Below are 12,945 nucleotides of genomic sequence, written 5' to 3' on the forward strand. Positions count from 1 at the left end.
AGACCCCGGGGCCAGGATCGTCGGATTTTTCTAAAAGCATTTTGTCTGACAACCCCTTACTTGGCGCTCTAGTGGTGGCAACGGTGTGTGCATGTTCTGTGGAGGCGGTGGCGGTGGCGGGAGGTGGCTGAAGTGAGGAAGTCGAAAAACAACATTTTGGAGATGAGTAGGAAGTTGTGACTCTCTAAAAGCCATTCGAAGGGATCTGGAGGAGGGAGGAGGAGGTCAGCACAGTGGCATTTTTATGAAAGCCTATAATTTCCGTGTGCCGTGTGCAACATGAGCGGAACGGACAAACTGTTTCCTAAAAAGCCCGATTCTCTGACACTGGGTGAAAGGTGTGTGTCCCTGAATGTGTACTTGTCTCTGTTCTACATGGTCATTGATTCGGGAACGGGTTGGACTATTTGGGGAATAGAAAGCAGTGGAGCAGGGGACACATCATGCTGCGGCTCTTTCCACAGTAACAGGACACGGTATATGTCCTGACAGAGCCACTGAGCAAGAAGAGGAAAAAGAAGTGTTTTCGTGTGTGTAAGGGTGTGTGTGTGTGTGTTTGTGTGCAGCTATGCGAGCACATTTGTGTGGGCTTATGTCAGGAGATGGCAGAGTTGTCAGGTATGAGGTGTCTTCTGCACAGTTTGGCTGTGGGAGTGAGCATAATGAGAGTGACTGAGGGGTGTTTGTGTGTGGGCGAATGTTTCTCTGCATTCTGCGTATGTATATGTACAGTATGTGTGCGCGAGTGTCTTCAAAATGCACAATAATATCTTCAGTTTGCCAGTTTTCCATGGTGACAAAGGGTGGCTACTCAGGTTACAGCCCCAATGGCAGTGAGAGATGTCCCAAAGCCCTAAGCAGCACGAAAATACACACCGACACTCAACTACACACACACACACAGACAGAGCTGACTCAGACGCAACGCGCTTGTGTGGTTACGGTCTACCTGATAAATTATGAGTATTGTGGGTATTTTTGCATTGTGCAGGGTGTCTGTCAAGGAGCAGAAGAAGCAAATTGTGCAAAAAAATATTGTGTGCTTATTATGTGGAAATGCATGGAACGCTAACTTGAATTAAAAACAAAAATTTAATTTTCCAAGCCAATACAAATCGACTCTTAGGCTTTAGGTAAACTCAGCTCAGTCAGTTCAGTATGTTGTGACACCCGAACCACCGAGGTATTCGTTAGATTAAAAATTACATTCTGAATGCCCTCTGAGACATTTGAACTTTAAGCTTAGCCTACCCAGAACGCCTTCCACTTTACTTCCACAACACTGGCAATACTGGCTCCATCGATCTGATATTTACATTTTCATAAATATCAACATTTTCACAAGAAAAATAAAGATGCTTACATATATATAGTACACAGATACCTCACACCAAAATGTACATACAACAGTTTTGTCCCTTATCGCTATTTTTACCCCAAAGACCAAGTATTACACTCATATTTCTCTTTGTAGCGGTGACACACACACAAGTGCAAAAATAAGTAATACATTTTTATTTTGAGTGGTTGTGACAAATCAGCTGTGTTCAGTAAATTTACTGTACCCCAGGTTGACAGGAGTTCCATTTATGTATAAGCTAAGGCCATTAGACGATAATCCTATTGAACACACTGGCTTACAATATGCTAGACGGTGCTCACTACACTGAAAGCCGTCTTGGTTTCGGTCATCTGCATCCTGCATCTCTCCGCCTCTCTGAAGGTCAAAAGCCCTCACTATGGCAAACAAGGACTGTCTTACCCTATATACATGCTTGTACTGTATGTGAGTGTTTCTCACATCTATAGTTAAAGGTTAAAAGCAGCTATGATAAGAAATGCAGGCAAAGACAGTCATCCTTGCCCTTGGCAATGGGTCACCCTGCATTTGACCTCATGACCTGCAGCGAACTGCAACCCAGATATTCGCTGGGCCCTACAAGAGGTCAGTACAGTCATCGAAAGCCGCACTCACCAGATTCCCGTTGGGTCAAAGGGGAGTTCTTTAGAAGGCCAGGAAAAGCATGATTAGAGGAGCTAAATTAGGGCTTCTCTCCAAGATTGTCCATCACAGTCATCCAGTGGCTACATAGATACAGTGACGCATGAAAATACACACACACTGAGTCTCAAAGACAGCAGTGCACAGTAGCCACGAGTAATATTTGCCTGAGCAGGCCTCCAGTGGCTCGTTAGAAGGATAAATTAACAGTCAGGAGACAATCAGCCCTGCTAAAGCTGCATCATAAAGGGCTGTTTCACTGCTTGTTGCCTGTTAGTCAATATGACTCCCATAGCTTCGCCAACCTTTTATGTCTCCCGATCAATCCACTACATTTAACAACATCCGCTAATGGAAAGAAATATTAGATGATCTTATTGAAAATCTATCTAACCTAATGCGGCCATGCTATGGAGGTGGGGTTCTGTTATATCCGGCCATTTACTAAAGTATGGGAGGAGAAGCGTCCATGCAGTGGAGTGAATGTGGCCACCCCAGGTGAATTAGTCAGTCCTGGCAGGGCAGGGCAGGCCGGGCTGGGCTGGACTGGACTGGAATAGAGTAAGTGGGGCGTTTGACACATCAGGAGCAGTAAAATACTCCCCTGCTCTCTGTGGCCCTGACCTCAACACTGCCCCGGATAAATCATAAACTCCCCATAAACACTGGGAGTGAGGGATGAAGAGAGAGAAGGAGAGACGGAGGGGTGATGGAGAGATAGACGTAGGAGGGGGAGGAATTGCCACGTCATAAACGATAAGTGGTGGCAATCTGTTGGTCCCGGCTAAGCGAGCGACTTCACGGCTCATTACCAATCAAGCTCCTCCTGTCAGGAGCACTCTGAAGAGACGGGGATGAGGAGGAAGAGAAAAGAAGAGACGTGCTCCTCTCTAGTCCTCCCGCCTCCTGCATCCCTCTCTCCATCCCTTGACCCTGTCAGATTGGCTACACCTCATTCCCTCATCTCTTGTTTACCGTCTCTTACCTCCAGGCACAGTACAAAAGTTTGCATGTGAATACTTTGTTAAGAACTTAAGTTCAAACTCTCTGCAAACTTACTTTGTTAAATTCAGCTGCTCTTGTATTTGTGCAGCACAAAAGGACCTAATGTTCTTTTTAAATTTTGTAAATTCAAGAGTGTCTATGGTTGCTGATAGTTTGCAGAGAGGTTTTTCTTTTTACTTTTGAGAGGAAGGCAGAGAGAGCAGAAATAGACACAAGAACATACATAGTTCTCTTCTCTAAATCACCTGTTGGTTACTATTTATACCCGCCACTTTTCCTCCCCAAGCCATCACTAGCTGCTAACTACCCAGCTGTCATAGCACAACGCATTACCAAAACAGAAGGTTTCCCACGGGAGGACTGGTAATAGCAGGTGACACGAAACTGCTTGACAACCTCTTACCCTTCTACTGTTTTGGTGATGACAAGAGTGAATGCAAGTGAGTTGCCTTCTCTAAAGCCAAACTTGTGTCATGATTCCATTATCCTACTCCCACATACACAGTTTCTTGTCTTTTAGTCTGTCTGTCAAGAGTCCTTGTCAAGGTCCCAGTGATAGTGATAGCATGAGCAGAAGCAGTGGGAGACAGGTTGTTTCTTTTCTGTTTGATTTTCAGTTCTTAGGGACCAGATAACAGCAACGCTTCTTTCAGAATATTCCACCAAACCCTCTTGTTCATTCAGTCCATTCTGGGGCTGCACTGTGATTAATAATAGGCTATATTTAAAATCAATTTTCAAAAATAAAAGTGGTATTATTTTCTCTTCTCTATCAGACAGGGACAAGACCCTGGTGCCACAAAATCCTCGGGAGGAATCCTCCATTCCTTCCTTTTTCTCCTCCTCCTTTCCTCTCCATCTCCTCTATACGTAAACAGCAGTCCGGGAGATGACAGAGCCATCCCGCTGGGACTCCATGTCATCATCCAAGTAATCGCCAATAATATCATCCTGGTCATGCGGTGGGCGAAGCTGAAGGATGGGGGCCCCTCCAGTGAAGTGGTCATACCGCTCCTCCTCCTCCAGCTCATCAAACTTCCTCCTTTCTGCATCATCTAATTCATTGCTTAGCAGGATATCTTGGGCAGTGGGTGTAGTGGTGACAACTTCAGGCCGGCCCCCCATGGTGAGCGGCTGGTGGTGGTTGTTTTTCTCTCCAAGGCCCTGGTGGGATGAGGTCTCATTGTAAACGTAGATGGGGCCATTGTTGTTACCGCCCCCCACGCCGCCGCTGCCTGTGCTTCCACCTGTGCCGTTCTTGCTGGCCTTCTTGCCACCGCCAAATATGCGTGTCTTCATGTCACTGCCGCCATTGGCACGGTAACCCTGCTGTTGCCTGCGGCTACGGGTGACAAGCACGGCGATGAGAGCAGCGACCAAAAGGAGGGCCAGCAGGGAGCCAATCACAGCTCCCGCCACCACGCCGGCATTGGATGGGTTCACTGAGGGCTCTGCAGGAGGGAGAAGAGGCAGGGAGGGAGAAAAAGGAAGAAAGGAATATGGTTGAGAAAGGGGAAAAAAGAGAACAGTGTGAAACATGAAGAGAGGGTGACGGTGAAAATAGGGACAGCACAAAAAGCAGAAGAAAGAGAAGGTAAAGATCAAGGAAAAAGAAAAAGGAAGGGAGGAACACAGAAAAAAGGTAGGAGTTGGATGATGTCAGTGGTGCTGGTCTGAACTGTACTCAGTGAAGTGTGTAAGAGTGCTGAGGTGTCAGTACAGTCAAGTGTGTGTCTGTGTGTGTGCTGAGCCTCTTCCTACACTGACATTTCCTCCTCTCCCTCTGAGCTGCTCCTGTCCCCATTCCCACAGCCACGCCACAACAACGTTGCAGCCACATTTCCCCCTGTGTTGCCCTTCAATGGCCAGGGTCTGTCCAAGGCCTACCACAAATCACAAAGCTAGGTAAAGGATGGGGGTGGGGGGGTTAATTGCAAGACACATACACACACTTTCTGAAGGAGCGGGGAATGGCATGTGTGTGTGGTAGAACAGGTGGAGGCCATGCAGAGGAGGAGGGGACTTGACGGATTGGAGCGACGTTGGAGGCTGAAATATTAGATGAGGAGGAAGGAGGAGGGAGGAGGAGGAGGGAAAGAGAGGAGGAGGAGGAGAGGAGGAGAGGAGGAGGAGGAGGAAGGGGCAGCAGAGTGAGTGAGTGACAAAGTGAGACAGCGGAATGACAACTCTTCCTGGAAGCCATGAACGTGGAGCAGGGGGACAGATTGGCAACCCTCTCCGCTTCTGTAAACCACAGGCACTGCTTGAGTGCATGTCGGTCCTACACGAGTGTCCATTTTAACTCCATCGCTACGAATTTAGTCACGACTGCCATGTTACACACACGAGAAGAAGCCATTTTAAGTGAATTTTAAATTAAACAAAGATTTTCTTAGAGTGCAGTGTGGCTAAGGAGGGTATAAGTAAAAACTAGGGCTCCGGCATCCAATACACAGTACTTCTGTTTGTGTATTAAAACCCAAGAGAAAAGTAGTGGTGTCTAAATCAGGGTTGTGAAGACGTCCCATATGATTTGTCAGCCATACAGTCCTCGTTCTCTGAACTCGCATTTCCCACTCCCTCGACATCCCTCTGCAGTGATATTAGTACAATATTTTAAAGCAGGTATTTCAACAGCAACAGATACAACTGCTTTTGTTGAGAAGGAAACCACCGGTTAAGATTAAGGCTGGGTATTGTTGTAAATTTACAGAGGAAATAATGTACATAAAGTTTCTGTACCAGTGTCACTAATACCAAAACAATACTGTTCTAGCCTTTTTCTTCTATTTATCAAAATTAGCCTATTGAAATGAATGTTACATTTGCAGCCACACAGAAGTTAAAAAGCTAAAAATAACATACAGCCTAAAATGCTAGCTTTCAGTACTTGGTGCCATGGACACATTTCAGTCTGTGCTCAAAAAATATTGAGGTTTAATACCCGGACTTGTTAAGACACTACTAGTGAGTAAAGCCTCTAGGAGAACCATGACAGTGTTATTGCTTTGCATAGGCCATGAGTTCAGGGCTCTAAGTGCTTTCTGGGAGTATGACAACTCCCCACAGTCCCTGTGACCGTTTTCCCCATGTGGTCATCATCTATAACTCAGTCGGCAGGGAGTCTGCCGCTAACACTGCCGGAGTTAAGGGTGAAATTCACCCACGCTGTTTGCATTCTGTACTATGAAGCTCTTACTGACTAAAAATGACAGATTATTTTACAAGGACATGTACAATAACTTCTATAGGAAGGAGGAGCACTTTGTTATGATGGATGGATTAGAGAAAGGGACAATAAATGCCTGAATTTATACAGTTTAAAGCATTCAAGAATTGGGCTTATGATGTATTTTGTATGATTGCATGTATTTTTTTTATTCTTATTTAATGTACTTATTCATTCCATTTAGATAATTTCTGTACATTTGAATGCTTCAGAAGCAATAAACAAAATGCTTTCATGTTACTCTCTCAATCCCTGAAGAAGGCACATCCTATGGAATAAAGGCTGTTTATTATCCATCAGTGTTCCTGCTTCCTTCAGGTTTGAGCACATGAGCTACAACAATAAAACCAAACAAGACGCATTAAGCAAATGAATTTTTAATTTTAGTCCCTTGTTGAAAGTGATCAAGAATCCTTAGTTAAGCTGAACATCCTCTCCGTTGCTCTAGCTTTCCTTTCCACTCTCTGCACTTTCACCGGCTGCTGCAGAGGATTAACCAGTAGACGCTGCTGTTGAAATCCCTGCCTAAATTTGAAAGTAGCGAATCAGCCCGATTCTTATTGTCATTCCCATTTGAAATCCAACAGGAGCCGGCCCCTCTTGTTAAGTGTACAGAGAGCTGACAGAATTACTCTTGTAACACTGATGCTTGTCAAGAGAGAAAATGGAAGTCTACTGCTGTCTACACCTGTGCTCTTCTCTTTCCCTTTATTTCTGCCTCCCCTCCACTACCCCTTTCTCCATCTCTGCCACCACTTCACCAGCTGTCTCTTGCATACACTCTTTTCAGTCTCCTCTAAATCCATTTTCCCTGCCATCTCTCCAGTTTACGTTTGTATTTCTGTCATGTGTTACTTTTCTTTTTGCCCTTCTCCTCTGTGCTTCACTTTCAACATATGCCTAGGGGAAAAAATTCATAATTTCTTGTGGGTATATTTTCTCTTCCTTTCTTTCAATTTCTCTCCCACTAGCCTCTCTAAACACACACAGTCTCTTTCCCCTCATATTCTCCCCCGAGCAGTGCTAAACATTGCTGTTCACACACATGAGAGTGAGAGCTAGCCCTCAGTGTCCACTTGTAACAGGAACACAAGAAATGCATTATCACCTTGGGCTCTGTGGAGCTTCAGCACATGCAACGTGGCGACAATCTCTGTGCAAACTCGGGGCCGGATGCTGCCTCACATTGCTGTCACATCAAAGGGAATTACACTAAAATTTAAATGCAAATTCACCCTAAATTCCACTCATCCAATTATTTTTAATGCGTCGCTCAAGTAAGTTCACAAGTGTCTCAAAGTCTATGCTTGTAAATCCTTTTGTGGCTGATAATTCATGTTTTATTCTAGCCTTCTGGAGACAACACTTGAAAGATTCAAGAGATAGATGTAAAGGAGCCACCCCAGGCTCCCAGAACAGAACCAAAACAGACCAAGACACATCCTAACAAAGCACCAGTGGAATCTATGTAAGTGGGTGAGGAGAGGACATCTTATAAACACATGCTGTTGGATGAACCAGCATAAAAATTACAATATGCATGCTGTGTGGATAACAAGGGGATATAAAAAAAAATAGAAAACAAACATACATATACTACAGTACTGCACCCCCACCCCACAAAACACACATCCCACACCATACAGTTGAAGCCAAAAAACAGCATGCTTCTTATGAAGTCACGTCCAGCACGACGGTAAGCTCCAAGTGACCGCAAATAATGAGGGAGATGGAGCAGAAGTAACGTCTACTGCAGCCTCCCAAAAAACATGCATGGTCTCACACTCACACACACACACACACACACACACACACACACCCCATTATGGTCATCAGTGATCTGATGCTGAGCCGGGCTGGGCTGCACCTAGAGCATAGCTATAGTAGTATTCTCTGTCAGCATGTTAACTTATTGAACAGAGCTTTGTGTGTACGTGCATGCATGAGTGTGTGTGTGTGCGTGCGCTAATGAGGGGTGGGCAGGGGGCCAGTTGCAGGCTGCAGGGAGACTTGGCTCCATCAGACCTGTTCTCTGGCTGTTTTTCGCATGGCCGGAGACACACACTGACAGACGCAGACAGATACAGGCAGACACACTCACACACACCCAAACCCAATGGAGGAAAATGGCCAAGCCCCTTGCCCTTGAACTGTCTCCTCAGATGAGTCTGAAAATGGGAAGAATGCACCGAATTGAGAGAAAATCTCTTTTCCGTTGAACTGAAGAGCCCCTCGGACAATGTGGAAGATTCACTTGGGGACATTTTACTTTTTGAGGTTCAGCTGAGCCACCCCTGTAAGGAACGAAGGGGGGAAAAAAACAAGACGGAAGATGGAGGGAATCTGGGTTAGCTACACAAGAACCCCCGAGAGAGGAGACTGGAATGGAGGGATGGATGGAGGGATGGAGACTACTAAGCTGTGATTAAGGAAGAGCTACTGGTATTTAAGAGTTAAGCTTTTGAGAGAGAGGGAGATAGCAAGGTTATGAGCAGGAGAGAGAGAGAATGCTGGGGGCAGGAGTCTCCTCTCTGAGCAGGGAGATCAGCGCCAGACTTGCGGAGGCTGAAAGACAACCTGAGAGAGATAAGGCGGATGAGGAGAGAGCATATGCTAACTGAGAGGATGAGAGATGCAATGAAAAGAGCAAACTGCAGCGAAAGAGATAGCGAGGGGAGAGATAAATCGAAAGAAAAGAGGAGGGGAGAACAGGGTAGGATACGTTTGCGTGTGTGACTAAGCAGCAGGATCGAAGATGAGAGGAGGAGAGGCAAGGAGAAGAGAGGACATCCATCCCTTTCGCTGCCTCCAGGAGCACAGGACAAGACTCAGGGCAGAGGACACAGACAAACACCCACACAGACTAGTGTGTAGATTTGTGTGTGTGTCATGCAGCTGTGGGGTAGAGAGGAGTGGGGGACCTGCTATGTAGCAGGTGCTGGCCATTTCACGCCTGTCGGCCCCTCTTAGCCCTGTTTGTCTACATGCATTCACATTAGCCTCCACAGGTCTGCATTGCATCCCCATCTGGAGTCACTCCACATATTGCTATCGCTCCATTTCAACTTTTTCATTTCACTTCAAACAATACTGACTCAATCTTTCACTTCTTGCCATCTCTCTGCCTTCTACAAAAAAACCTCCTTCATTTTTACACTTGCTGGTTGCCTCAGTCACCTCTTAACTGCCGGCAAATTTAGCTCACATCTTATCCTCCTCCACCTCTTCTGCCAGTGAGTAAGAGAGGAGTGGGAAGGAGGGAGGAGGTGGTCGGCCCATGAGAGAACAAGACGAGATAGAGGGGGGAGATGACAGGACAAGGGAACTGTGGGAGTTTCAACACTGGAAGAGACCAGAGAGACCCGAAAGAAAAATGAAGGTGAGAGGAAGGGGGGGGGGGGGGGAGAGAAAAAAAAGGAGAAAGTGGGATGAAGAATCGGAGTGGAAATGTAGGATAAAAGAGAACGGATGGTGGAATGAGGAGAGAAGCAGCCAGGAGCTGAAGCAGCAAAGGGTGACTGATCCGCTCTGAGAGGCTTGGAAACAGACAGACACACACGCTATGCTGAGAGATAGTGGAGGCCAATAGCAGTGGAGATAGGATGCAGTGGCACAAGATTCCCATGGGAGTTTTAAATGCCGTCAGCATCTCTCCCTCCGTCCCTCATGGCTTTGCTCTCTCCCTCTCTTAGTGTGAGGATTGCATGCTGGCACTGATTTATCCTGGTGCACGTTTTCTGGCTTTTTAGTCTAAAAGCAGCCTCCATCTTCCTCCCTCTGCTCCCTGGATCTTTGTATCTTCCTTGCTTGTTGCTTGTAATACACAGCAGGAGACGGTGACATCCTTTGTGCTACAGAAGGCAGTTACACTACTATGCAGCAGTACAGAATGGCCCCAGAGGAGTGGTGACGCATGCTGTGGCACCATAAGGAGCCAAGGGACTTCAAGAAAGATGGGGGGTTGAGCGAGAAAGAAAGAAAAAAAAGAATGAAACAAGTAGGGAGACTGAGCAAGAAAAAGAAAGAAATGAGGGCATGAAGTAGCTGGGTTGGTCTTAAAATGTAGTCACTAGAGAAATGCACTTTTTTCCCCCATTACGGGCTAGGTTTACCCCCATGTCAGCAGGAAAAACTTCCGGTAAAGTGCAGGCATACGGCAGAAGAGTGAAGGGGGATGTATTTTGTATGAGGTAAAATGCAGGAGTGTACTCTGTTAAGGGGTGCAGCTAAAACTATTGGAGTAACAGACGGGAAAGGAAGGATGGACGCTTTTACATCATAACTGGTACCATTCTGGATGTTTTAAGGTTTTTAGATTTTTAGATTTTAGTCAGTATAACAAGCTATATAGCACACAGACAGATGTGTATATGAACTGGCAATATGAACCAGCAAACACGCACACAGTTTATCAGTGCAAGTCTAGCCTCAGCTATACCCATGGCAACACTGAAATCCACTTTCAAAGTCAACAGTGTCGCTGTGAGTCAAATATATCACTTTTAGTGATTGCAGCCTTATCTTCAAGACACTGACTCTAATGAACACTGCTCATTTGCTTTGCTTTAGTCTCTCCTGTCATTACTGATGGCCAAGGGTACTGCTGAGAAGCTATGCAGTCGCTTTTGTGATCATGACTTAAGGGGGGGCGGACTGCTCTCTCATTTTAGGAAAAGAAAAGAAAAGGAAAAATATCAGCGAGAAGGACCATCTTGTCTATGCGCACCATGCACAATGTGAACTACCACTAAAGACCTTGTGAAAAACAGCTTTGTAGTGCCACGTGATATACACAGCAGATAGACAGACCTTCGGTACAGCGGAGGCATGGACACTTTCATAATACAGTGTTATTGAGCGCATGCAAAGGGAAACAGAAAAAGTGACATGCATTCTTAATAGGTCACAGAAAGGAAAGCATGAAAAGTTTAACTCAAAAGCACACAAATGCTTGAACATACGCACACACTGTCTAAAGCAGTCACACGCATACATACACGATGCGGACAGAGCAGCTGGAACCTCTAGCCCTACACTACACACCCAAGACAATCCTCAGCACAGAGAATGTGTGTGTATGTGTGTGTTCATGAGACATGTGAGGCAGAACAAGGTGTATCCCTGGGGAAGACATGAGAGCATAGTATACCAGAAAATGTGTAGCATGTGTGATGAAAGTGCACTTGGTTCCAGTTCATCAGTTCAGAGGATATAAATGTTTTCATATATAAGCCAGGTTTAGATGATGAACGAGACCCAAGCGAGCCACAAATGTGTTTTTCTTTATTTCACTTCTGAAATGTTCACTGCTTTACTGATGTATTTAAGGTGCACAATTTATCTGTTTTAGGACATTTTGAACTTGTGCAAATTACACTTTACACAAGTTGGTTTCGGTTTTTACCTACTTAGAGCAGCAGATGGGTGGATTTGTGAACAATTCTAATGCCAATTGGCAATTTATCATTTCACAAAGAAGAGAACAAAATGAACGCTGCTCTCCAAACAGGTTAAAGTATGTTTTTAAATGTCATCTGACCTACATCTTGAGGAACATTTGTGCACATGTTGTGTGTTCATACTTTTTGTGTGTGCATGCGTTGAGGTGTGTGCTTGTTTGTGTCTTTCAACTCACCTCTGACCAGGGCTGTGACTTGGTCCCTGCCGATCCCAATGCGGTTCTTGACCTCACAGACAAAAGTGGTGTTGACGGCGTCATCAACCTTCAGGACCTTTAGCTCCTTGCCTGTGATGAGCACCGTGTCTGGCATCTCTCCTGACATACTGCAGGGATATGAGCATATTGGTATGAGAAAGAAGAAAAAGGAGGAGGCCAAAAAGAAATGAAAAAAAGAAGAGAATTGCGGTTTGTTTGACTTTGGGCACAATGAGAGTGCTGAGACAGATGTGCATTTACAGAAATGTGCTGTATTGTGCAATGTCATCAAATTCCACTAATCTTGATGGGCAGTGCAAAACCAATCAGTTTCCCCCTTCCTCAAAAGGCAATCCATTATCACACAGTGGAGGAAAATACGATGGGGACAGGAGGAAAATCAAAACTGCTGGATCCAGGCCCAAAATCTCATCTCTCCCATTTTAAAGTTCCAGAAGTTTTTTTTTTTCTTCAAATTTTGTCACAGTTATGTTAATAGCTTATAATACGGAAAAAGGGAGTGAGGGAGTCATATTGTGTTTCTCATTATGTGAGGGTTACATCTCGAGTTACAGAGTCCATTATGAGAAATTATACGGCTATCTCCATAATCAGAGCACAGGACTGTCGTGGCAATAATAAAAGCGCTGATTACAGCTATGTAGACCTCGGACTGAAGGGTAAGGATGGGAAAATAAGAGAAAGAGCGATAAGAGAAAGAGAAAGCAAGAGGCGTTGAGAAGAAGAGACAGAGCAAGAGATAAGACAAAAAAAAAAAAGCTGGATATGCTGATACTCACGTCTTCCACTGGACGGAGAGTGGAACAGGGTTTCCGGTAGCCTGGCAGGTGAGCACCACATTTGTACGACCCAAGTACCAATTATTGTCATAACCTACTATTGTCACCTGAGGGGCATCTGTGGGAGGGAAAGATGAATGGCAGAAAGGAGGAGACAAAAAATAGCAATGAGCTCAATTAATCACCCCAATCATGTTAGAGTGTGAACAGCAAAGGAATTCATGGAATAATAAGTGCTGTGTGTGTGTGTGTG

At 45.3% G+C, this 12,945-nt stretch overlaps 1 protein-coding gene across 1 annotated transcript in view; it reads right to left on the reverse strand.

Annotated features, from left to right (window-relative positions):
- Window positions 1-274: 274 nt before the first annotated feature.
- Window positions 275-12,945, reverse strand: part of si:ch73-22o12.1 (nectin-2) — a gene marked incomplete at its 5' end in the record, with an annotated part of 16,556 nt that continues 3,885 nt past the window's right edge. The window contains 3 exon segments of the mRNA XM_035672631.1: window positions 275-4,458; window positions 11,872-12,020; window positions 12,693-12,810. Coding sequence (XP_035528524.1) covers window positions 3,872-4,458; window positions 11,872-12,020; window positions 12,693-12,810 — 854 coding nt within the window.

This window comes from Morone saxatilis, unplaced genomic scaffold, assembly GCF_004916995.1.
Source record: "Morone saxatilis isolate NCDOM2014 unplaced genomic scaffold, NCSU_SB_2.0 Contig24, whole genome shotgun sequence".
NCBI classification, from domain to species: domain Eukaryota; kingdom Metazoa; phylum Chordata; class Actinopteri; family Moronidae; genus Morone; species Morone saxatilis.